Consider the following 27,049-nt stretch of genomic DNA (forward strand, 5'->3'; position numbering starts at 1 on the left):
GAAGTCAGCAGGCAAACACAACCCCTTAGCCTTGTGTCTGGCATCTGGGGCTTGTGAGGACATGGTCACCATGGGCAGTAGCAGCCCCCACCTTTCTTCCTTTGTTTTCTGCAGCCTACGTTTTCCCTCCCATTCTTGCTCTGGCTCCGCTTCATGGCCTCCGACTTTCCTTGGTAAAGGTCTTGAGTACCTGGTATATTCCTTCATGAGCTTTAGGCTTCACCTTCACACTTTCATGCACAACCCACTCTGGAGCTCTACAGAAAGAATCAAACTCAGAGGAGTGTGGCCTAGTCTCTGATGCCTTGGAGGCCACAAGCCTAGGAATTTGTCACAAGTCTCCCTGTGCCCTTCATGGTTGTGTCCCCCATGCCTGCAAACCCAACAACATGTGGACAGCACCAGGCTGTGGAGCCAACTGGAGAGGAAGACAGGCCTCTTGGACCACAGCTGCAATGACCTCTCTGCACATCTGTACTTTGTCTGGCACCATTTCCAGCCTGTTACTGAAGGCTTGCTCTTTTTTTTTTCTTCCTTCCTTCCTTCCTTCCTTCCTTCCTTCCTTCCTTCCTTCCTTTCTTCCTTCCTTCCTTCCTTTCTTTCTTTTGTTCTTTCTTTTTTCTTTTTTCTTTTTTGAAGGCACTCTTTTTTTCAAGTTAATTTGCATTATTATACATGGAAGCATTCAGTGGGTGAGGTCTTGCCTTCAAGACACCTTTCCCATTCCCTTAAAAGCCACTGGGAATGACTTACATTAAACAAACAAAAACACAGACACACAAAAGAACAAGGGCTAGAGAGATGGTTCAGGGGTTAAGAACACTAACTGCTCTTCCAGTGGTCCTGAGTTCAAATCCCAGCAAGCACATGGTGGCTCACAATTACCCGTAACGATATTGGATGCCCTCTTCTGGTGTGCTGAAGATAGCTACAGTATATTTACATATAATAAATAAGTACACCTTAAAAAAAAAAAAAAAAAAAACAAGCAAGGAAGCAAACAACAGTAAAAACAACAGCTGCCGAATCATAGATAGGAATAGAGCAATAGTTTACAAATCAGCACAAATTAATCTCTAGGTAATTATTTTAGGCAGAAAAAGAATGCATACATATTATACAAAATTCTAGAGAATGAAAGCTATTCTACAGAAACAGAAAGTATGGGAGGTTTGGTTGTTGTTTTTGTTTTGTTTGAAAATGTATTATAAGGAGATGTGGGAAATTCTTGGGCTGGTTGGTATGTTCATTTCCTTGAGCTAGGGGATGGCTTCATGGATAAATATGTATATTTGAACTTAACAAATAGCATGGAATTATATGTCATTTATAGTCTGGTAACTATAACTCCGTAAAGCTTTCAGTGGAAAAAAATTATTGTTCAAAGAAAATCCTCAGTAAACTCAGACTTCTCACTTTAAGTGCATGTTTTTGTGCTTTTGACTTAACAGTGTACTTGAGATCAAATATGATGAGCCAAGTCAGTTGAAGCCACATAGGACTGGCATTGTTTTGTCTGCTCATTACCTTTCTTCTCCACATAATACAATCTTCTCTTTGTGAGGAACTCCTTCAATCAAAACATGGTTCTTGTTGAATCTACCATAGAGATCAGCACTTAGCTCACTCAGGGGTGAACACTGCTGTGTGCTCCTTCAAATCCCATTACCGGGATCATGTGCCTAGTTCCCAACTTCCTTTTGCTGCTAAGATCTGAGCCTGCAGCCTTCTCCAGAGAATTGAATTTCTAGGGTTGCTAGATCTGCCGGGTCTATGGAAAGTCAGATCAAGGGTACTCAGGAGACTGTATCACCCCAAGGAGAGAGTCATCGCCGGTGACTGGTGCTGATGTTCCAAACCCCAGTTCCCTGACGTAGTAACAGGAGTAAACACTGATCATGCTCCCAGCTCTCCAGGGGTCATACCGAAGTTCACACTTAGTCCTTGCTTGTGGCTTTGATCATGCTTTGGAAAAGTGTTCTGCAGAGGGTTGTACTTTAAAGGGCTAGGCTCCAGCCTGTGGCATGATAGAACGATCCACCTAGTTAAAAAAAAATGTAGGGTGTACCCTGGTAGGGGATCATGGAACCCTAATCTCTACAGCTTTCTCTTTGACTTTCTAGTCATGAGGTAAACAGGCTATCTCTGCTATACACTCCTATCAGAATATTATGTTTTGTCAAAGGTCCTAACACAGTTGGGCCAATATGCCAATAAAATACCAATAAAAGTTGTGGTTCTGTAGACTACAATAAACCTTTCTTCTTAAATTAGTTGTCTTGGGTATTTTGTAATGGCGTTAGGAAGCTAACACATTGTGCTTATCATGTTATCTTACCATTTTTCCACTAAGATAACTTTCTTCATAAAACTGCTTGTACTTCAACCTGACTTAAAACATCATGGATCATTGGTGATTATATAAAAATTACTAAGAAGAAAAAAATAGATCATGAAGTCTGTGAACCATAAAACAGATGACAGCAACCACTTAGCACATGGAGATTTGTCCAGGAGTCAAGTTGTGATCCTGGCTGGCCATATGAGGGTGTCACAGACATTTTTCAAACTTAAGTTAGGAATGTCTTTCTTCTGTGATCCAGAAGATGTGGCAACAAGTTTCCAAGTTCCCATGTCCCTCACTATGTGAGAAGACTAATTTGAAAGAATAGTAAGTGAGAAGGCTCAGAGATGAGACCACAGAAATCATAGATCTTTGATGTTGGCCCTCTCCATTATGAGGATACATTATACTACAAGCACCTCATTGGTACATTAGTGATTTGGCTTCAGTTTCTGTCACTTAAAATAGAATGGATACTGAATAGCACATCTAGTAACCAGAGGTAACAATGCTTTCTGTCCTTGCTTCATGCATTAGACATGTAGGCAACTTAGATAGGATCAAATTTCTCTTATCCAGGAGACTACAAAAAAGAGTCAACACTGTATTCCCAAATTTTGCCTTTCAGACTCAAGGACTAGCTTTCATGGTAACTCTTTTTATTTTGGATTGGAAATACAACATGTATATTGAATTATAATCATATTTTTGGGTGTTCATGCGTGCATGGGTGTGTGTGTTTTTTTTTCTTTGGTTTAGCAAAGGATGCCCTTGCACAGACTGTTTGTACATAATCACACAGAGGGAACTCGGAGCCAGTCTTAGATGGCTCATCTTAAAAGCTACGTTTTTCTTCGGACCTGGTGCAATCACACAAAAACTCATTTTATCAAGGAAAAATGTGACCTTAATAGCACATGATATAAAAGTGGCTTCCTGCAGAAGCTGAGATTACTACCATACTGGATCTTTACTAAATCATAGGGATAACAAAAACATTAACTGCTTGGAGACATTTAAAATTCATATTTACTATTTCATGCAGAATCAAATAGCACTTCGTTGGCTTGGCTAAAGTCAAACTAATGATGTAAATATTACTATTTTAATTTATTTAATGATTGCTTAATGATTTAAAGCTCTTTGCTTCCCTTTTGGTATGATTTTTATTAGCCTACAAAAAGATGAGGTAGATAAAAACAACATATAAAATTAGGTTATATGCAATAATATCTAGTGTATTAAGATTGAATTTTGACAGAATGAAGAGCTATGTCCAGTAAACTCCAAAACAGCAGGAGTTTGGGCAGAAGATGGCTCAGTTGGTAAAGGCACTTGCCACTAATGCTGATGACCCCCTAATTTTGACCCCAAGTAATAGGAGAGAACAAATTCCAGTACATTGCCCTCTGACCTCCACAGGCACATCATGGCATTTCTGTGTATAAATATATGCACTGATATGTTCACATGCATGTTAAATAAAGAAATGTAAAAGACATTAACTGTTAAAGAACTTATGCTCTATGAACAAATGTTTATCAGTGATCCTAACCTTCTTCTCTACCCATTCATATAAAATAGTGGGCAATATTTGGAAATAGGTAATGTTCTGAAAAGGAGGGGACATTGCCAACCAACGCAATCCAGTGATATTTATGTTTCTTGGTACATTTTGAGCCTTCTTCAGGCACCTTCTACTTTTTGTTTGAAACCCAGTCTCTCCTTAGCTTGAGAAATCACTACTTAGGGTAGGCTACTTGACCAATGAACTTGCAGGGATTTAACTTTCTCCACTTCCCATTTCCACATCACTGAGATTATATAAGCATCTCACCATGCTCACCACTTTACATGGATTGTGGGAAATCAAACTCCGGTCTGCATGTTTGCCAGGCAAGCCCTTTGCCAACTGAGCCATCTCCCAAGATCCTCCATCCTAGTTTTGAACTTCACTCAACTTTTTCCATCCCTCTCTGCATCTTTGAATCCCATGAGCAACAAGGAAAGTTGTAAGTAGTTGATGTGACCAGACAGAATGAACTGGAAGAAGGGAAGATATTTTCAATAGTGTTGTCACTTTATCTGGTTTGCCTTTATTAATTTTTCTTTGAAACATTAATAGATACATATGAAAAATATTGGATAGGCGATGGAGTGTATCTCAGTTGTAGGATACTTTATTAGCACACATAAAGTCTATTTTGAAGTTCCCCAAATACAAGGTAGATAGGAAGGTAGGGAGGGAGGGAAAGAGTGAGGGAAAGAGGAAATGAGGTAGGGAGGTGAATTAGAAGGAAGGTAGATAAATGGATGCTTGGTAAATTTTTAGTTTCTTGAACTATTATTGTTCTTTTGTTCAAACATATACATATGGAAGATATGAATACGATATATATGAGTATATCATATATATGAATTATATGAATATGAATATATGTTTCTTTCATATATGTTTTTTCATCTCCTTTAGATGGAACATATGTTATTGCCATGGTCCCCAGTACTCCTATTTATTCTTTGTTCTAGTTTCGTTCTGTTGCTATGTCAAATACCATGACTAAAAGCAACTTAGGGGAGGATATTTTTTTGAGACAGGGTTGACCTGTATAGTCCTGTCTGTCTTGGAACTCTCTCTGTACACTAGGTTTGGCTTGAAGTCAAAGATCTAACTGCCTGTTTCTCAAGTGTTGATATTAAAGGTGGCATATAACAAAGGAAAAGCAAAAAGAAACCAAAGCTGGAATAACTAAGATGTGCTTCACCAGCCTTAGTAATACAGTCAAATTTAGTTGTCAACTTGACAAAACCTAGAGTCACATGGGATGAGAGAACCTCAACTGAAGAATTGCCCAGATCTGGTTGTCCTGTCCCCATGTCTGTGAGGAATTTTTTGAAAGTGGTTATTTTTGTAGCAAAACCCAGTCCATTGTGAGTGGCATCATCCATAGGCAATTGGGCCTGCGCTATATAAGAAAGAGACTTGTTCTAGACATTGGTGATGCTCATCTTTAGTCCCATCTCTTAGGAGGCAGAGATAGGCGAATCTCTGTGAGGGCAAGGCCAGACTGGTCTACAAAGAGAATCCCAGAACAGTCAGGACTACACAGAGAAACTGTATTTCAATAAACAAAAACAAAAACAAAAAACAGAAGAAAGTTAGACGAGCAACCAAGAGAGTAAGCCAGTAAACAGTGTCTCTCTATGATTTCTACTCTGGTTCATGTTTGAGTTCCTGTTGTGGCTTCTCTAAGTGACTGTGACCTGGAAGTGTCAGATAAATGTACTTTTTTCTCCCCTAAGTTCCTTCTGATCACGGTGTTTATCATAGTAACAGAAAGCAAAATATGACACTTGATATCACACATATTTTTTTAAAATCAAATTTAGAATCATCTGTAGAATCGTTGGCTTTCATTTAAAGTTTGTTAAGTCAGTATAATCTATATCATTAGATTTTTTAGTTATTGTCTTTGATATAAGTACAAAAGAAAACAAGTGTCTATTTTCATGAACACATATTTTTTATATGTGAAAGAAACAACTAAACCACAGGCTAAATGGGATGGTGCATGTCAAAGCACGGAGCTTGGGAAGAGAATGTAAAAAAATGTAGGTCTTGGACCAGCTGGGGCTACACAGTGAATCCACGTCTTAAGCAAACAAACAAAGAGATCTCAAACTAAACAAAATTTCACTACATATGAAAAAATATTCTTGTCTTCATAAATATCCGTCGAGCATGTGCTGTGTGCCAAACACTGCTCTCTATGCAGTGGAAACCTAGTAGTAGAAAAGCAGACAGCAATATTTATGCTCACTGAGTATACTCTAGTGAATTTATATTCCGATGCACATGTTACACATTTTTCATTGTATAGTCCTTGTCACAGTTACTCCTCCCTACCTGGTAAACAACCATAGACAGCATGGGAAAAGTAGTCATGGCATCGTTCCAATAAAACTTTATTTACAAAGACTATAATGATACAGATACATAGGAAAAATGTTGGATAGGTGATGGAGTGTATCTCAGTTGTAGGATACTTCATTAGCACACATAAAGTCTATATTTGAAGTTCCCCAAATACAAGGTAGATAGGAAGGTAGGGAGGGAGGGAAAGAGTGAGGGAAAGAGGAAAGGAGGTAGGGAGGTGGATTAGAAGGAAGGTAGATAAATGGATGCTTGGTAGATTTTTAGTTTCTTGAACTATTAACAGTAACTAACTCCTTTCAGAGATCTAAAAGTCTTACCAATATATAGGTTACCATGTAAGTTAAATTTTATATGTGTTTTGTGTCAATCAAAGTTCTAATGTATTTTTATTAGTTATTTGCTAGCTATATGATACTGAAATTAATGTCTTTGAATGAATATCTTTTGGTGTGTGTGTGTGTGTGTGTGTCTGTGTGTGTGTCTGTGTGTGTGTATGCAGGTGCATTTGCCTATGCATGTGCATATGGAAGCCAGAGGTGGACATCAGGTATTCTCTGTCATTCTCTGTCTCATTTGTCTCTCACCAAACCTAGAACTTACCATTTCATTTACACTGGCTGGTTACTTAGTAGGCCTTCAGATCTTCCGGTATCTGTCCTCTTCAACACTGGAGTTCAGATGTGAGTTGGCACCTGGATTTTACATGGGTGCTGAGGATTTGAACTCACGTCCTTGTACTTGCACAGCAAGTACTTTGTATGATTTTTTTTAGTTATTCCACAGCTCCTGAATGAATTATTTACTCTAAATTTAAATATTTTTAAAAACTCCTTAGAAGTGAAATTATTGGACTAGAGGATTTAAAGTCTAGAAGTTCATGTACACATATAGACACAACACACACATACATGCACACAAACCCTAAGTGACTTCTGTAAGACCATAGCAATGCTGTTTCCACCAAGAGATAGAAGTGTATTCTGCTACCCACGCTTAGAATGTTTGCTTTATTGCTTTGTTTTTAAACTTGTGTATTAGTTGGAGATCACTGTACACCAGCAGTTCTTCAACCTGTGCATATCAGATGTTTACATTACAATTCACAACAGTGAAAAAATTACAGTTATAAAGTAGCAATGACATAATTTTATGGCTGGAAGTCATTACAGCATGAAGAATGGTTGTAGCAATAGGAAGGCTGAGAACCACTGGTATACAGTCATATACAATTCACATGATATACCATGACACTCTTGTATAGGCAAAAGGAAAGTTGTAGGTTCTCTTCTTCCACAGTAGAGTTCAATGGGGATTGAACTCAAATCATCTGGCTTGGCAGCAAGTGCCCTTACCCAATGAGCCATCTTGCCAAGCCTAAGATTTTACTTTTAAATGTGTCAAATTTTATTTTATATTAATTATATTTTTGAGTAAGCACTCTATGTAGTGTACTCTGGCTTGGAACTCATTCTGTAGACCAAGCTAAACTCTAACTTACCTTAGCCTCAAGTGCTAGGACTACACAGATACATGTCACAAGGCTGGTTGATACTCTGCTTTTACAGGAAATAGTTTTGTTTTTTTTTTTTTTTTTCATTTCATCAATATAATCAGTGGAGATAGCCATTTTTGGAAGTATTTTTACCTCTTTATTCTGAATTTATTACTCATGCTCTTTATTTGTATTATGGACATTAATATTTATCTCATATGTATATATATATATGTAGTTATGTATATATATATATATATATATATATATATATATATATATATATATATATATATATAATTGTGTATTTTGCCCTTAAAAACACAGACTAACTGCAGACAGGGTTTCTTCCTTCTACTCTTTTGGACAGGCCCATCAGCAGTTAATACAGATTCCACTGGACTTACTAAGGCCTCACAGGAGCTTTTCTCTTCAGGTACCACATAACATTACAAGATTTCCAGGTACTCAATATTTTCACATAAAACCCTCATCTCCTTCCATCTGTCACCCCTCTTCCCTCCTATTTCCCTCCCTTCTCTCTGGGCTGAGAATGGAACCCAGGGCCTTGTAGAATATGGCCAGCATTCTGTAATCCCTCATGACTTCCTTTGTTCTAATTCTCCTCTAGTTTCTTTATCCTAGCCTTTTGGGCTTAATTATTCTGGAAATTGTCAATGCAACAATAACATAAACAAAAAAATACAAACAAAAACCAAGATTTCATCTTTTGATATTATTTGGTGTTTGGTTTTGCTGAGACAGGGTTTCCCTACATACTCCTGGCTGTCCTGGAAATCTTTATCTAGAACAGGCTAGCTTTGAACTCACAGAGACCTGCCTGTCTCTGCCTCTGGAGCACTAGAATCAATGAATGGTGCTCCCCACTGTGCCCAGAATGGCTTTCATCTTAAAAAGAATAGATCATTTATTCTGGAACACGGACTTAGGTTACCCCAAATTCCATGTTCCAATGTGGAAGAAGTTTTATAGAATTTTTATAGTTTTACAGGACAGAGAAAGACATAAATCAAGGCAAGTTTTAAATATGTCTGGTGGGTACATCAGAGAGGCAGGTACAGCAAGATGGGGCCTTAGATGATATCTGATGATATTCTTAGCTTCTGAGTTGTGGGAAGCTGGTGGTCTACCAAGTTAATAAATTTCAAAGGGGTTTTATATATTAGTTGCATGATCTTAGTTCTAACATAGAAATGGGCAACAAAAGGTTAATTAGGCAGCTAAAACTAGCTTCAGGACCTGCAACATACCAACCTCTTCATGTCACTTTGCTTTTAATCAGTCAGACTTTAGTAAGTTTTGCTTAGTTCCTCTGTTGACCAAATATCACTTTTTTTTTTTTTTTGCATGTAGGAGTGTTCCCATTTAGTCGGGGCCCATATGTGGGTCCACATGCCATTCATAAATAGTATAAGGTTGCTATGAAGTTCATTCATAGGATTTCATGTAGATAACCTGAAGAGTGGGCAAGACAGCAGTCTGTAGAAGAGAGGAAAAGCTGGTAAAGGCCATTAAGAAAGAAATTCCTAGATCATTGAAAAAGTATGAGCCATTGTGGTGGCTTGAATAGGTATGGCCCTCATAGACTTATGTCTTTCAGTGCTTGGTCTATAGTGAGTGGCACTATTACAGGTGTGGCCTTGTTGGAGGAAGTGTGTCATGGGGGTGGGGTGGATTTTGAGGTTTTCTATGCTCAAGCTCTACCAAGGGTGGAACATAGTCTCCTCCATGCTGTCTGCAGATCAAGATGTAGGACTCTCAGCTCCTGTAGCCCCATGTCATCCTGGATGCTGCCATGCTTCCCACCATAATGACAATGGACTAAACCTCTGAACTGTAAGTCAGCCCCAATTAAACAGTTTTATTTATAAGAGTTGCCCTAGTTGTGGTGTCTCTTCACAGCAATGGTAATCCTAAGACAGCAATCATGATCTGGATGTAACCTTTTCCTTATCCGGTTTTTATTTGACACAGTACTTACATGTGGTATATAATACAGTCATTATAATTAATATTAAGTACTTAAGAAGACTGTTTGACCTAATGGAATGAAGGCAATAGATAAAGGGAACATGTATTTAAAATAGCCAAAAATTACATATTTTAACTTGATTTATTTTGTTTCCCTTGTTTTTATAGTTATTGACATTTTAGTTATTGACATTTATGAATTACCTTATTTATATTTAAATGGTTAGAAAGGGGACATTGTAAGGTGCAGTATTGTTCTGTTTTATTAGTAAAATGAAAATATTGCCTAATTAATATAGTTTAATATCAGCTAATTATGCTATAAGACATTTTAGGTAGTAATTAGGCCAAGAAATATTTAAGCTATTAAACATCGTGAATGTTGTTCTACAGATTGGTGCATAATTCGATAAGAGTTAACTGGAATCTTCGTGTATCTCTAGCTAGAATAAATGGATTTAAAGTTTAATCATAAAACTAGATTTTTTTTTTTAAAGTTCAAATTGTACTGACCTGCCAGTATTTCAAAGTCCCAATCTTCCTTTCCTCTAGTTTTCCTTCTTCTAGCCTTATGAGTTCACTGTTCTGGAAACTTATCCTAATATTGTAAAGTCTTTAAAAAAAAAATTACAGTTTTTTTTTCTTGATGACAACATCCCCATGCACGTTTTTAGTGATAATACCCATGTCCTCCTTAGCCTCTGGCCAGCCACAGTCTCTGATGACCATGCAGTATTTCCCACTGTTTCAGCCAGCTGTCGCAGAGGTCAGCTGGAAAGGCTAGGGCTGCCTTCCGTTCTCTTGGGAAGCAGGGCCTCCTTGAGAAGTTGGTCTGTCCCTTGGATTCAGCTCTCAGAGACTTGTTATGATCAGATCTGCTTTGTTGGAGCCCAGTGTCAGAGGAGCTCAGCATCATCTCCTACAGTCTCTCTAGTCTGTTGTATCAGATGCATACATAGCTTCCTTCAAATCCCCTTGTGCTGCTGCCTCTAATTACTTTATGTCTATCAAATAAAAAAGCAACCTAGTAAGTACTTTCTGTGAGGTGTGTGTCTCATTATGTGTCCATTTAGAATGTCCTGGATCAGCTATTTTATAACTTAGAGCAGGGGTCTTGGACTGAAGAATGTTCAGACCGTCTATGCTGTGCTAGGTAGGACACAGAAAGGGATCCAATCCAGTTTTTAAGAAAAACAGGCATACTGGGCAGGTGTGGTGGTGCATGCCTTTAAGCACAGCATTTAGGAGACACTGAGTTTGAGGTCAACCTGTTCTATAAAGTGAGTTATGGGACAGCTGGTGGGTTGGAGGTGGGGAGAGGGGAAAAAGGCATGCATGTTTAGGACAGTAGTTCAGTAGTTTAGGGTTATATTTTTTGTTTTGGCATTTTTATTTTTGTTTTGTTTTATAAGCATCATGTAACAGTGTTAACAAACTCTGTGTTTCCCTCAGATAAAACACTAATGTAAGCTGACTTGGTTACGTGAGAGCTCACAGAGCCCACATGCCCTCTGCCCACTCTGAATGTTTCAAGTTTGAAAGGACAATTCCAAACAATTGTACCTGGAGCACTCTGCCCCTCAGCTTTATCTAGGCACAAGGGTTTAAACTGCCCCCACACAAGAGGCAGGCTGCCAATACATGAAACAGCAATCCTTCAACCACTGATCCCCTCAGTGGAACAACTGTGGAGTGTATTCTAGTAGCTCAGTACCAAACGCAACGGACCCCATGTCTTAGTTTTGGCTTTATTGTTGTGAATGGACATCATGACCATGGCAACTCTTATAAAGGACACTTCACCAGGGCTGGCTTACTGCTTCTGAGGCTCAGTCCATTATTATCATGGCCGGAAGCATGGCAGCGTACAGGCAAGCACGCTGGAGACATGGTTGAGAGTTCTACATTTTGATCCTCAGGCAGCATGAAGAAGATCATCACACTGACTTACTTTGAGCACATATATGCTCAAAGCCCCGCCTCCACGGTGTGACACACTATTCTTAAGGCCATATCTTCTCCAAAAGCCACACCTCCTAATATTGCCACTCCTTATGGCTAGGCATTCAAACAAATACATTCACAGAGACCATGCCTATTCAAACCACCACACCCCACTAACCTATAATGGCCTCCCACGTCACCTTCATATGCTTTCCATCTGTCTTATGTGGGTTTCCATTCCCTCACCATCTACTGGGGATCATTTCCTCAGCTCCTAAGTATTCCAAGCATTGTCTTAAGTATCACAGAAAACCAATGAAAATAGTGTAATAATGTAGAATTGTGTAAATTAGACATCCTCGGCTCCCACTGGCTGACAAGGTAGTCACTAGCTGTAAGTGCTGTCCAAAATTTACTGTGAGCCAGGACAAATGGGGTAGTTCTATAATCTCAATTAATTAGGAGCTTAGGCAGGAAGATCCTAAGCTTAAGTCCTGCTTAGGCAACTTAATAAGACTCCTATTTCAAAAGACAGTTGTAGGTGTACGTTTTGACTACTTTATTGGGCACTACCCTTCTCCACTGCCATCCCTTTTAACCCCCAACATTAGGTAGGTGAGAAAGAAGGTTAGAAGAGAAAGTGTTGTTGACTTATTTAGACAACTTTCTGCTAATTATGGGCATTGAGTTCCTTGGGGAAACCCCAATCTTCATTGTCAGGATATCCAATTTCTTGTTGATCTCTCTTTGCTCACGATCATTTGACAAACAGCCTCCACAAGCACTCTCGGGGTTCTCAAATTTATACCTTTCAAGAGTCCCCAGAATTCTAAACATAAACTACTTGCAACTGACAAAAATCACAGTCCTCCTAGTTCATGAGACAGAGCATAGTGGTTGTGGACAATTGAAAGCAGCTTCATATCCTGCACATAACATTCCTGAGGTTTTAAAGAAACCAAAATTCTCACTACAAATAGTCAAAAGATGACTAGACATATACGTTAGTGGTAGAGCATTTACTAAGCATGCCTGAGGTCCTAGGTGCAAGTACCAGTCCCAGGGTCAGGGATTTAGGGAGATAATGAAACTTACACTCATTTGCCCAATTGTTCTAGCTGCAAGTAACCAAAAAGTACACCCATGACTCTTCATTTTGAAATGGGAGTCTTATTAAGTTGCTTAAGCAGGCCTTAAGTTTGGTGCTCAGTGCATACAGACAGCTATTAACTTCAATGGGGGAAGTGTTTAGATTGCCTTCCTCAACAAATATCTAATGTAAGACTTAGTTTGACTGAATATTAAGACACTTGGAAGACACATATGTTCAGTAATGTAAAGACATTGACAGAGATCTAACAGTGAACAAAACATGCTCCTTTGCTAGTGATGATGAAATCTTACAGGTAAAAGCATAACATAAGGGGCAAGAGATCCTCAGCCCAGCCCAGAGCAGGGAAGGGACAGAGTAGAGATTCCTTTTTCAGCCTCATTGCACATGGCTTTCTGTTATGAAATATAGCTGGAATTTAGAGGGTCTGGGGTGAGTTAGAGATGATGGCACAGGTGTGGCGAGTGTGAAAAGGGATAGGAGCACCAGGTGGCTGCTGCCATTTTCTTCTATCCACATGGATGCCTAAAGTCTATGACCCACCACCTACAACAACAACTACAAGGGGATAAAAAGAGGAAAGCTGCTTTATAAAATGAAGATTCTCTGTTCCTCAAACAGACCTGTGAAATCAGAAGCTTTGGGGAGTTGTCCAGAGTGAGGATGCACCACAGTTAAGCTTAAGAGTCACCAATGAGGCTCTGTGCTTCTGTGACCCTGTGACCCTGTGGCAAGTTCTATGGTAGAGATTTATGGAAAGATACAACTGAAGGCAGGAAAATCGGAGATCTCCATGACACTAGGTACACAACCCCCTGCTAGAGTATATCACTAATGAGGGAAATCAGAGATGCTCCTGCTAACAGTCAGCCAACCATCTGAAACTTAGCTTCTCTGTCAGGCATTAACAACATGCATGCGCACACACACACAAACACACACTCATACCTGAACAAGGCCAGCTGAGCTCAGCATATATTGCTGACAATCTAAATTATTAGCTAAAACGTTTGGGGGTGGCTGATGATCACAGGATATATGGCTAATGCATCCACTATTGGCAGGATGCCCAGATCCAGTGACCTGTTGATTGCAAGTAGACTGGCAACAGTAGATGCCCTATAAGCTCTGACTTCAGTTTCCTCTAAAGTTACATGTTGGGTGCAAATGCAAGCTCATCACTTCTGTTTAATCTCACATGGTACCCATATACACCATACCATAGAAGACATGTTTTTTCAGCCTACCCATTAGGTCCAAGGTTACACTGAAAGCATAAAAGTTTGCCTTTAGTTTAAAAGCTAAATGGGCCCTGTCATAGATACCATCTTCTCTGGGTAGGGTGTTGGCATCTGCCAGCAGCACTTGGGAAGCCACGGTCGACCTCAGGATGAATCATACAAGGAGTTTCCTGATGTCTCTCAGGATACTCTCCCTCCCTCTCTCTGTGTCTAAATATTATAGGTTATATCTTAGTTAAGGTTTCCACTGCTGAGAGGAGGCACCATGACCAAGGCAACTCTTATTAGAGACATTTAATTGGTGCTGGCTTACAGGTTTAGAGGTTCAGTCCATTATCATCATGGCAAGAAGTATGGCAGCATCCAGGCAGACATGGTGCTGGAGAAGGAGCCAAGAATTCTACGTCTGGATCCAAAGGAGAAGGCTGTCCAGGCAGCTAGGAGGATGGTCTCAAAGTCCACTCCCACAGTGACAGACTTCCTCCCATAAGGACACAAGGCTATACCTCCTAATTGTGACACTTCTTGGGCCATGCATATTCAAACCAGAACAGATTATAGTGGTATTCATCTATGACTACAATAAAAAGAGAAGTTCTGGTTTTGCCTGCCTGAGTTTAGGGAGGCATGACATCAGAGTTCAGGGCAGGCATATTCTTAAATATGGAGTAAGTCTGCTCCAAACTGTTCTATGTAGGAAGATTAAAATAGAGTGGGTTTTAAAAATATAGTTTCCAAATACTACTAATTACCAGTATATACTACTAATAATTTTATATTGACTATATGATATGATCATCATTGAGATATGGCCAGGTATTACAATGGCCAACTTCCTTTTTCTCTTAGTTTTTTTAGTATGTTTTGAGTAAATAATTTGTTAAACATCATAGCCAATTTGCAACATCTTAGATTCAACCCCAGCACCAAAACCTTCCAGCTGTGTGGCATCAAGAGAGGCCACCTCATAGTACAGTCTATACTTTGCATCAGCTCTCAGAGTAACAGCAACAAATAAAAACAACACTGCATCTGTCCCCTGAAGTGTGGCATTGAAGTGGAATGCTTCTTTAGTTCTTAGTTTAGCAGTTTAAGAAGTCAGCTTTAATCAGCAGTGAAGATGTTGGGATTAGAGAGCTCCAACTACAATGGGAACATAGGTCTTGTTTCTGACAGGAACTCCTCTCCCACATTCTACAAGGTGCCACTTTCTGCTTTCTGTCCCTGCCTCCCAACAGCCCTTTGTGGAAACAGGCAATACCAAATTCCACTGTCTTCTTCTTTGATTTCCATTGATCTCCATGGTCCTTGGCAGGACACCATGACCCTAATCTACCCTGTTCCCCACTTCCTGCTGTTTGCTGTCCCTGTCCTCAGCTGTAGCTCCTATAGGTAAGTGATGCTCTTTCTCTTTACTCTGTAACTCGTGTTCCTTGAGTTCTCTCTAGGACGCAGATGAATTTCTCTTGAGCTCACATCAGTTACAAATGACAGGACACTTCTGTTTTTTCTCCTGTCTGTACACTGTCTAATCTAATTAAACTGTTAATAGCATCACAACTGATCTTTCTCTCTTTCCAATGCCAGGGATCAAATTTAGAGTCCTATTCATTTTAAGCGAATGATCCACTACTGAGCAATACCTTCAAATCCCCCAAATCAATCATTTCAATGCACTGTTGAAGAGGCAAAAAAAAAAAAAAAAAAAAAAAAAAAATTTATTTTTGCCATGAAGGAATCGGCAAATGACAGGAGTGAAGCCTTGGTTAAAGAGACGTCATAAAAAGCAACGGCATTGCCTGTCTGTGAATCCAAGAAATCTGTTACCCATTGAGAAAGCAATAGCCAGCCCGGCAAGTGCGGCAGTCTCCAGAGGTCTGCCGCAGACTTCCTGTACTCCATCTTCCCTTCAGGCCCCCACACACCTCTACCTGCAATCAAGAGTCTGCACTCTACTCTCAGGGCCACAGCTCTACCTGCCACCCAACACAACCAGACAGGAGCCTAGCATAATTGTCCTCTGAGAGGCTCTACCCAGTGGCTGACTGAAACAGATGCTCACAGACAAACAGCTGCTGGAGCTCAGGGAGTCTTATGGAAGAGCTGGGGGGTGGGGTGGGCAGGCAGAGATCAATCCAGAGGGAATAGAAACTCTAAAGGAAGATCAACAAAGTCAACTAACCTGAGCCCTTGGGAGTTCTCAGAGACTGAATCACCAACTGAAGAACATGTCTGGGCTACACCTAGCTCTCCCAGCCCATAGGTAGCAGGTGTGAAGCTCAGTCTTCATGTAAGTTCCCTAACAACTGGAGTGGGGACTGTCCCCAAAGCTGCCTATCTGTGGAATCCATTCCCCTAAACTGGGCCGCCTTGCTTGGCCTCAGTGAAAGAGGATGCACCTAGTCTGTAGAGACTTGATGTATGTGTATGTGTGGGGCAGGGGGCTCTCCATCCTCTCAGTAGAGAAGGGGAGGGGGTCTGGGGGAGGGACTGTGTGAGGGGGGAACCAGGTGTGGGGTAGGGGCAATGATCAGGATGTAAAGGAAATAAATGAATTAGTGGAGAAAAAAAAAAAGAACCAAATAAAACTTGTGACTGCCCATTCCTTTATTATTGTAACAGAAATCTTTATCCCTGACACACAGTAGTGTGGACTCAGATATGCGATTCGTGAAAATTATGGTTGTTTCTTTAAAAATTGTATTCAGCTCTGCTGGTTATAATGAGCTTGTATTTGTCAAACGGCTTTTATGCTCAAATACAAAGGTAAACAATAAACACGCACTGCCACTGCAGGGTGCAGTAACCCTTTGCAATGCTTCATGACATGTGTCTTTGGAAAAGTGGGGCCCCTGGAGTAATCAGTAGGAATATGAAAATGAGCATATTATTTCACCGTTAGCATAGGCGGCAGAGACGAAAGGGAAGGCCGTGGGCTCACTGATGTTTTTATTTTCTTTTTTGGAGGGATTAAATGAATAAGAAAGTGTGGGCAGGGTGTTCTAACTGCAAAATTGGTGGTGGTTTTGGAATCTAATACTTCAAATGTGTGCAGAGTTTCTGAGGAATGCTCCAGTGTGAACTCTCAGCTTGGGTAAGCCGTCTCCAAAACTTGGGGGAAACCAAGGCTCAAAGTTGTTAAAAAACCAAAGAAACAAACACATATAAAAAGACTCCTTAGGCAAGTAATAGACACCAGCCTCTTGGAACCCAAGCACATGACAGATTTGTTAGCCAAGTAGATAGTTGCTAATCCCCTTTCCAGAAAGAGCTGCCTTGCCTCACAGTTATGAAGGTTTTAAGTCACAGTGAAAACTTAAATGGCTTGCCTAATGCCCATTTCTATGGCTTATTAGGATCCCACCCAGAAGATGTTCTCTGTTGTTCTCTTTATACAGCCCTTACCCTGGTAGAGAGCCATGAAGACTCATACACAACACACTTCAGACCATTTCCCTAAGATCTTATAAAACCAAACCAGCCAGAGGATGGTATTGTATTTCCGTGTCTATCATTTGGCCAAACTTTCCCATCACCCAGTTCATTTGGAGAGTGTGTTGGGGGGGGGGGGGATCTGAGCTAATATGTTGCAAAGTTCTGAGAAGAGTCTTGCCTATGTAAATGGTTACACCCTTCCTTCCTTCCTTCCTTCCTTCCTTCCTTCCTTCCTTCCTTCCTTCCTTCCTTCCCTCCTTGATTGCTATTCAAGTTGAAAGACTTGGGTTTTCCCCCACTTTGGGTTTGGTGTTCAAAGAAATGACATAGCACATGGGGGACCAAACCTTTCACCTTAAGATGAGCCTGCATTATGGTAAATGAGCAGGGGATTAGAGAGCAGTTTGCATATGACACAAGTAACAAATATGGCTGACACAAGAGAGTGGGAGGGAAGTGTGGAGCATAGTTAACTAGGAATGTTGAAAAGGACAAACTCCCATTCCTGAGGACTACTTCACATTCCCTGCATACCAAGCTGGTTTATTGAGCCCTAGGACATCTTTCAGCCTGGCCTCACATCCAGACTGTGTTGTCGCTCGCAACTTGATCTTTGGCCTTTGGGGCCACTGAAACAGGTTTCAGACTTCAAAGTTCAGTCATTGCACCTTGTGACTCTTGCTGCTGAGGTGCCTTGACACCTGTCTGGGTAAAGAGACACTACAGCGTGGTGAGCTATTTGGGCTACTCGAGCCTGGCATGAGCCTGGCCACATCAAGGCAGGGAGAAGATGGACCCTTGACTTCCTTTGTCCCTTTGCCTATGTGGTTCGGTAGCAAAGACGATTGAATCTGATGTCCCTAGGCTAAGGTTGGAGTTCACACCAAGCCAGCCCTGTTTCTCAGCCACATTTTCCATACCTGGATCCTATTTCAGGACTTTTCAGGAATAAAAAAAAGCTGGAGGAGAGGAAGGAAGGAGAGAAGGAAGGAAGGAAACCGGGGAAAGAAGAAAGAGAAGTGTCTGGGCTCCTTTAGGTTCAAGTTCTTGTGAGGGAGAGACATTTTACCTCCTGACTGACAGCTCCACACTGTTTCAGCTAGCTACTGGGATCCAGAAGGCAGCTGCTGGGACTTCCAGGTTCTTGTGTTCCAGAAGGAGAAATTGCATCAGGTGCACACAGATGGTGGCAGAAGCAGAGCTAGTTTATTAAGAGACAATATCACTTCTGAGAGTGGAAGTAAGCAAGAGCTGGAAAAAAGTCAAGGGGTACGTGGCACCATGCAGGAGATTGGGACGTCTTAGAACAGCATGCATTTTCTCTATGCGTGCACCTGTCTGCCAAGTTGAGGAAGGCTTTCTAGTCTTTCTGCCAAATTGCTTCTTTCATATCAGCCTTAATACCTTTCTTTACCCTACTCCTCAGTCACACTGCTTTATTTCCCAGGTCACAAGTTACAGCACTAACCTCAACTCTACAGGGGTCAGTGTTTGTCCAATTATACAGTCTAGGTGTGTACAGCATCCTGTGGTAGAACCCAGGTTCCTAACTTCCAAGAGTTTCCTACTGAGAAAAGCAAAGCAAAACAAACAAACAAACAAACAAACAAACAAACAAAAAAAACCCAAAATATGAAAGAAAACATGGGGAAGTTTCTAGAAGGGACTCAGCGAGCACGGCCCATTACATCACACATTCATAGATACCCTAACAATGGTTAGTTTTTTTTCTTCCTTCTGCACCCCTTGTGGTCTAGATGGTGATCTAGGCGAATATGGGTAAAGGCACAGAGGAACTGCTGATAAATGATGGAGTCCCATAAATGAGGGCCAGTCTTCCAATGGAAATGAAACTCATGCAAGTAAGGCCACCATCCTGCCTACTAACTCATAGCTATGTGGATGATGAACCCATTCAGCAAGTTCCTAGAGCATAAAAACACCAATCAGAATGCTTTCCTCCTACCTCCAAATATCCCCTTCTGGGAGAGCACCTTTTGTTTTATTTGCTGGAGAAGTACTGCTCTAACACTGGCTGTCTGGAAGGTCTTATTCTTTACAAAACACTCAGTGGAAAAGTAGCCTAAAATCTGCTAGGCTCTGGCTCAATCCTGCTCTCTATCCCCACCAACCCAAAGCAAACACACAGAAATATAATCGTATTTATTTATTTTTATTGTGGTGCTATGGATTGAATACAGGGCACTAAAGCACGCTGGGCAAGTATCCCGTGGAGGTTTGAAACAGACATGCTTCCCGTAGGCACCTGTGTTTGGATACTTGGTCCCCTGTTGGGGGTGCTGTTTGGGGATGCTATGGAATCTTTAGGAGGTGTGGCATTGCTGGAGGACATATCTTCACTAAGGGTATACTTTGGTTTCTTTAAAGCCTCTTACATCCTGACGCCCCTGTCCCCACCCAGTGCTTTCTGTGTGGATGAGATATGTTCAGACAACCTTCTGCTCATGCAAATGTTATATGGTCTCTAACCCTCTGGAGGCACAAACCAAAATAAACTCTTTCTTCCTTAAGTTGCTTTTGGTTGTGGATTTTATTCCAGCAACGGAAAAGAAACTAATATATACTCCAACTCTCAGCTTCATGCCCTGTGCCTTTTCTCCCCAAGTTCCTAGCTTAGCAATGTGTGGTTGAGCTGGCTGTTGGTAATTCTCGTAGCATATACAAAACTCTCACAAAGTTAAAGCATTCATTTTGTAAATATTAACGAAAATATTTTTGTCGGTTCACTTTTGGAAACAGGTTCTCTTGTATCTCAGGCTAGCCTTAAACTTTCCAATAGCAATAAATGACCTTGAACTTCTGATTTTTCTGCCTTCACCTCCCAGGCTCTGGGATTACAGGTGTGGCCACCATGGTGGTTGGTTTTATGCAGTGCTGAGCATCAAGCCCAGAACTTCAGTGCCTGCTGGACAAGTGTTTTACCTACTCAATACTCAAGTAAGATGCATCTGTGATTCATCCTCCCTGTGATGATGGTCTAGTGAGGTTAATGACAGAAATCAGAAGCAAGGGAACCCTATTCTATAGTATTACACACTCAGGAAAAACATCATTGTCCTATGTCCTGGTGGGACTAAAAGTCAGATCTGAAAATATTGAAGTTTCACAGTGAAGTAAACAGCAGAAGGCCAGGGAGTCCTGACTCCACTTTGATTTTAGCTGCTCATTAGCCCTTGTTCTCCTTACATCCTGGTCCTTCCTTCAGCCTGGAGCTTTTTGGTGGGCTTTTCTGCCCACCATGTCTTGATGAGAGGCTTCTTCTCAGAGTCTGTGCTCTTCTCTTCAATGCCACAAGCAGAGTGCTCCTATGTACAGCCAAAGCAGTTACTCAGGTTCATGTCTACTTTACATACTGGTGCGACCAAATTGGTCTGTTTCTAGAACATAAAATAACCTCTGACCAAGAGCCATTTGGCAACTGACTTGCCTGAGTTCCCTCCCCGCCCCAGCTGGTCGTTTCTTCACTTTCCAATAAACCTTGTTTGCCTGCCCTTTCTCTGTGTCCTTGCTCAGTACTCTGCACTCCCATGGTAATGAACTCTGCTCCTACTACAAACTGGCAAAGGTTATGGGGGAAGAGACGGAAACTCAGATCCACTCGGGTTGGGAGGATGGTGTGAAGCAGCGTGGGGATACTTCACCTTTGGGGGGCTCTGATCCCCAGCTGTGTAACTGAGAGCACTGAGAGGTATGGGGAGATGATAAACGCTTTGAGGAGAGGAACTCTCAGCTGCCCAGCTCTCTTTGGGCACAGTAGGACTATATAGGAATATATACGACTGTAGTACCTCTTTCCCAGGGTTGCAGTGAGAACGGAGCAGCAGCCAGAAGCAGTTGTATATGTGGTTGTCTATGAAAGACTGGCTGTTCTGGGTAGCTCAGCTCGCAGCTCACGGAGGATGGGTTCAGCGTTGGACTCTTCCTTTAGTGTGCTGATTCTGAGAAAAGAGAGCATCACAGTTGCCCTTCCTTAACATTTCCAATACCACAGGGAAAGGGAAGAAGATGATGGCAGTGTCAGGGCTTTGCTGCAGCCCTTTAAGGGAAGGTTATGTCCTTCCGGTCAAGAGAATAGATTCTGAGGTGTACTTTTGGTCTAGGGTGGAGAAATGGCTGCCCAAACTATCCACACTTCCTTAAGCATTTATCCAGATGGGTTTGTTAATAACATGGCCACTAGATTTATCCCCCACCCCCAGCCCAGGAAAGCTGATAGATGCTGAAGAAATGATAAAGAGAAGGGGAGAATAATTATCCCTGAGATAAGGTGCATCCTGGAAGCTTGTCCCCTCAGACAACTGTTGATAACTATGTCTCCCTTCTGTCTTTGGACTGTTGGCCCAAATCCTTTTTGTGCTTAGCCTGACATTCCCGGCATTCTAACTCTCTTGGAAGACCTCTCTCCCCACATACAGATGCCTATAGTTACATCAACTCAATTTGCTCTGAGTTTTTGCTCCAAAAAATGTAGCTTACCCCATCCCCCCACCCCTTAGATAAAAGCTCCAATCCATTGATACAAATGAATAAAAAGACTCGGGGAGAGGGGAAGAGCTGAGTCATAAAATTTGATAGGTCCTGATAAGATGGGAACCACCGTAGATTCAAAATGAGAGCATCAGCAGACACCTGATCTTGGGAGAAGGAGATGGCTCAGTGGGTCAGATGTGTGGTGTGCAGGCAGGAGGACTGGAGTTCAGATCCCTACCCCCATGTAGCCAGCCCTAGCCTTCTACCGTAACCCTAGGGCTGTTCCAAGCATCAGCAGGAAGATCACTGGAGCTGGCTAGCATTCCAGTTCTAAGTTCAGAGAGATATTCTTGTCTCTAGAGCATAAAGGAGACAGGGCAGGTCACAGACGGTTTCCAGGCCTCCGTGTGCACGAGATCTAACACACATACACACAATGGGTCCCGTGGGCGTGGTTTTGTGGAGGACACACGGAAATCCTTGCTGAAGCTGCATAAAGACAGTTGGGATCTCTTGGAATATTGTTCTTGCAGATTCTCTGTCAATGTGGAATTAAATCAAATGGAAGTTTAAGGAAAGGTGACAGAGGACACTATTGTGAGGGGACTGCTGCTATAGTGTTCACTGTCTGTCTCATGATCATGGAAACAAAAACAATTAAAAAATATTCCAAGTAGTGTTGGGGGTGGAGCATGAATTTGAATCTCATTTCTTCTCAGGACCTAGGTTGTTAGGTTTCTTATCCATTGTATGCCTCAGTTTTCTCTTTTGCAAAATGAGTATAGAAATGTCATCTACTTAAAATGTCGCGACGAAGCTTAAATGTGTTCATAATTATTCAATGTTTGTCACATAGTAGTTGTTCCTGTGATTTTTATTTTATGTTAAGTGCACAGCAGCCCGGACACTGTAAACAAGCACGTATCTTACAGCTGTGAGAAAACCCAGCAATAGCTTTTTATCATTTTAAGGTGTCTCACAAAGAGAGACAGGGTGGTGCTGTCCATAATCAGAGCATTTGGGATGTAGAGGCAGGATCAGGAGTTCTAGGTGAATTTCTGGCCAATAGAAGGTAAATCTCTCTCTGTCTCTCTCTGTCACACACACACACACACACACACACACACACACACACACACAACCTCTCACATGCAGAGTTTCATCAACCTTCACCAGCCCCACATGGCCCAGGAATTGTGGGCAGCATCGATCGTAATTCCTTCCCTTGGAACATGATTCTCTCCAAAAGGTGTCCTTTGATGATGGTATCAGTTCCTAGGGCCAAACCAAGCAGCTCTCACCGCAAGTGTCAATGTTTAATCTGTCATTTCCAGGGCCAGTTTAAGTCAGTGTCCCTGGGACCCGAGATCTGCTTTTGCATGGGAGCCAGGCAAGATGCAGTAAGCTCTGATAAGCCACGTGGCCTTGGGGTGAGGTGGTGGGGATAGGGGTAACAAGGTGGGGAGTGGGTGGTTGGGTCCTTCTATTCCCTTCACCACCTCTCTTCTTCAGTTCCTTAGAAGCTCTCTTTTGCCCTGGCTTTCCTCCACGCCTTCTCTCCTGCCCCGCCCCTCCTCTCCTGCCCCGCCCCTCCTCTCCCGCCCCGCCCCTCCTCTCCCGCCCCGCCCCTCCTCTCCCGCCCCGCCCCTCCTCTCCCGACCCGCCCCCTCCTCTCCCGACCCGCCCCCTCCTCTCCCGACCCGCCCCCTCCCATGGCCTCGGCCCCCGGTTCCCTCCTCCGCCCCCTCCTTCCCCCTCGCGGCCTCTCCTCAGGTTCCTGGTTAAGATGGCGTCCCCGGTGGCCATCGCGGCGCTGGCCGGGAAGCTTCTGCGAGAGCGAGCGCTGCGGCCGCGGCTTCTGGCGGTCAGGTCCCAGGTGAGCGCAGCCGGGACCACGCGAGCCACCCGCAGTGGTGCCCCATGCTCCGCGGCCTCTTCGCCCCGCGCGACCGGTGGCGACCCCGTGCTCCCCGCGGCGCGGCTGTGCGGCGTCCGAGCTGCCGGAGGTCAGAGTGCACACCCCACGACCCAGGTCGTCCCTACGGCTCTCCTCAGCCAAGTCGGGCACTGGAACCCCGCGCTGGGGACGAGTTCCGAAAAGTTGGGCGCTCTATTGGAGCGCAGAGGTTTCCCAGCCGCTTACTGGCTCTGCCCGGGGGCGGCTCTCTGCCTGAGCTCGCCCTGCCCGCCACGTGCTGGCTCCGCCGGCTCCAGAGTAGACCCCGTGAGGTGTCGCTTGTGCCCCCCTGTGTGCTTTCTCTGGGGACCTGCAGGGGTCCAGGAGGAAGGTGGGAGTCGGGTCCTCTAAATGACCTGTGTGAAAACTCCCGCCTTCCCACAGTGTCTGTGCCTCCTGGAGACTTAAGTTATTAGTGTCAGATTCTCAGCAGCCCCTCCACATTGCTCTCCTGTCGATTTTACCTTCCATTTGCGAGCTTCTCAGTAGTGTCAGGCCTTTAGAGGGGAAATTGTGAGTTGGTCCTGACACTTGGAGAAATCATGCAACTACTGGTCTCCTTACTTTCACTAGTTAACCCACCTCCACACCCTCCAAAGAAAAACTTTCCGGTTCAATGAGAGGCAAATCACTACATTTTCACCAAGGCGTGCATAGGGCACTATGAAAACGAAGAGAACTTACGAATGATTTATTTATTTATTTTTTTTAGTTACTCTAAACTTTGGTTAATTATGGCATCTGTGAAGTTTTTTTTTTTCTTTTCTTTACCTGACATTTCATTTCTCTGTTATTGTTAATGGGAATTTGAGAGGTGCTAATACTTATTACTGTAATATCCTTAACAGGCACGCGCCGTATGGTGGGTAGGGATGGTGGTTTGTCTAATTAAAATCACAGATACTTGCTATAATAGAGTAAGGAGAGATCTCCAGGCGATCTAAGTCCTGTTCATTATTTAAGTGTTATGAGTTGATGAGAAACATGGAACCTAGGGCAGCAAAAAAATGAAGAGTAAGACATGATTGTTCAGAGAACCTAAAACAGAATGTTTAGCCGACCTTTGTTGTCATCTTCCCTATCCAAGTCGTGGAAACCTTCTCATACTCAGGAGAGTCTGGCCGGGAAGCTGACTGGGCCAGAGACCTCTTACCTACATTGGGCAATTTTCATTGATTACATGGCATATTGTTCTGGGAACATCAGGCATAGAAGATGACAGTAAATTTGGGGGGTGGCTCAGGTGTTAAGAATACTCACACCCCAAGGATGAGAGTCTCGAGTTGGAATTCCTGGCACCCATGTAGAAAGCCAGGCAAGCCTTGTGAGCTTGTGACTGACCCAGCACCAGGAGGAAGAGACTTGTGGCTTCTAGGAGCTTGCTTACCAGCCAGCCTAGGGGAATTGGTAAGGTTCCACTTCAGCAAGAGAGACCCTGTTTCAGGGAAGTAAGGTAGATAGTGCTAGAAGACAGGTGACTTCCAGGACAGCCTATTCTGGCCTCTGAATATAACAGATTTCTACGTGTGTGTGTGTACATACATGTGCAGTCCTCTCTCTCTCTCTCTCACACACACACACACACACACACGAGATGATTTGGATCTTACTATCTAACCCTAGACCTGTGAATGTCAGAAGATGGTGTCCAGCATCTCCTGGAACCTGAGGTACTGATGGTTGTAAACTACACCACCAGCCAGGACTGAACCTGGATCCCCTGCAAGAGCAATAACTACACATTATAACATGTCCAAGACCTGAACCGTGCTCATGGTCAAGTGGTCCTATGTAGAAAAGTCCAGTGCCGACAAGTCCACTGACTTGTTCAGGGTTAGAGAGTTTTCTTTATGTCCCCACTCTACCATGGTAGAGTCTGGTGAATGCCCTTCCTGTGCAAACTGGTCTGCACGTCACTGGTGCTACTGACACATTTCTCTGGGAACATCTTGGAGTTGATAATGGAAGTAGGTATATACTGCTTTTGACTTGAAGGAACTACTTCTTAGTACCAGAGTCTCTTGCTGTGCCCCTATTCACTTCTTAGATCATAGCAGACACTGCAATTAAGCATGGGAATCTTCAAGTATTTTAGAAATCTGTTGCCACTCTCAGCCTGGACCTACTTTGTACCAGGCCTTACAGGAAAAACAAAACAAAACTACAAAACAGCAGGTGGACCAGTGGAGATAAAAGACTGGCTTTCTGCTTTTGGAAGCAACTCTAACTTGTTACAACAGAATAACATCTCTTCCCTGGGTTAATGTTAACATTTGACACATATTTTTGATGCTTAATGCCATTGAAGGTTCTCTTTTTATTTTAAACTTCTGCCTCTGGCTTCACTGTTTTGACTTTGGATTGATGTTATATCCTTTGTACGGCTGACTTTGGCCATTTCTACGCTGTCGTCATGGAGGAGGACTGCTCCAGGCCCTGGGACTTGGGGTGATGAGTAAAGCAGGCAGAGTCCTTGACCACTTGGTGCTTTACGTCATTGGAGGCAGGAAAGGGAAAGATTATAGATGATACAATGATGAAGTGAGACAGGGCCACACAGTGCGGAATAATTAGCTTCATAGGCAGGTACAGGAAAGCTCAGAAAACCTGTTCCATTGGGTGGCGTTATTGAGGTTTAATTTTTTTCCTATTTTGAGACTGGGTCTCACTGTGTAGTCTTGGCTGGTTTATGTTGATCAGACTGACATAGAACTCATAGGGATCTGGTTGTATCTGACTCCCAAGTACTGGGATTAAAGGTATCTGTCTGGTTGATGTTTAATTTTTAATTAAAAAAAAACTAAACAAAACCTAAAATAAACACAATGTACATTGAAAGGTGCGCACATTAGTTACTCTTCTCCTTGCTGTAGCAACAAATCCAAAGAGGCAGCTTAGAGAGAAAGGGCATGTTCTGGTTCAGTTTGAGTATAGTCTATCCTGGCAGGGAAGCAGGGTCCCAGAGCTCATGGCAACTGGTCACATTGTATTCAGTCAGGAAGCAGATGAGATAAATGTTCTCCTTTATGCAGTTTGGGAGCACAGTCCAGGACAGCTGTCTCCTGCAGCCAGGTCTCCAGATGTCTAGAGAGAGATTTAACAGCA

The 27,049-nt window shown here is 42.5% G+C and overlaps 1 protein-coding gene across 1 annotated transcript in view; it reads left to right on the top strand.

Moving 5' to 3' along the window:
* The first annotated feature begins 23,737 nt into the window (after positions 1–23,737).
* The window catches only part of SUCLG2 (succinate-CoA ligase GDP-forming subunit beta), a 261,168-nt gene continuing 257,856 nt past the window's right edge, over positions 23,738–27,049 (top strand). The window contains exon 1 of the mRNA XM_080914238.1: positions 23,738–23,863. Coding sequence (XP_080770364.1) covers positions 23,774–23,863 — 90 coding nt within the window. The 5' untranslated portion in view covers positions 23,738–23,773. The remainder of the gene's footprint in view (positions 23,864–27,049) is intronic.

This window comes from Micromys minutus, assembly GCF_963924665.1.
Source record: "Micromys minutus genome assembly, chromosome: 3".
Lineage (NCBI taxonomy): Eukaryota > Metazoa > Chordata > Mammalia > Rodentia > Muridae > Micromys > Micromys minutus.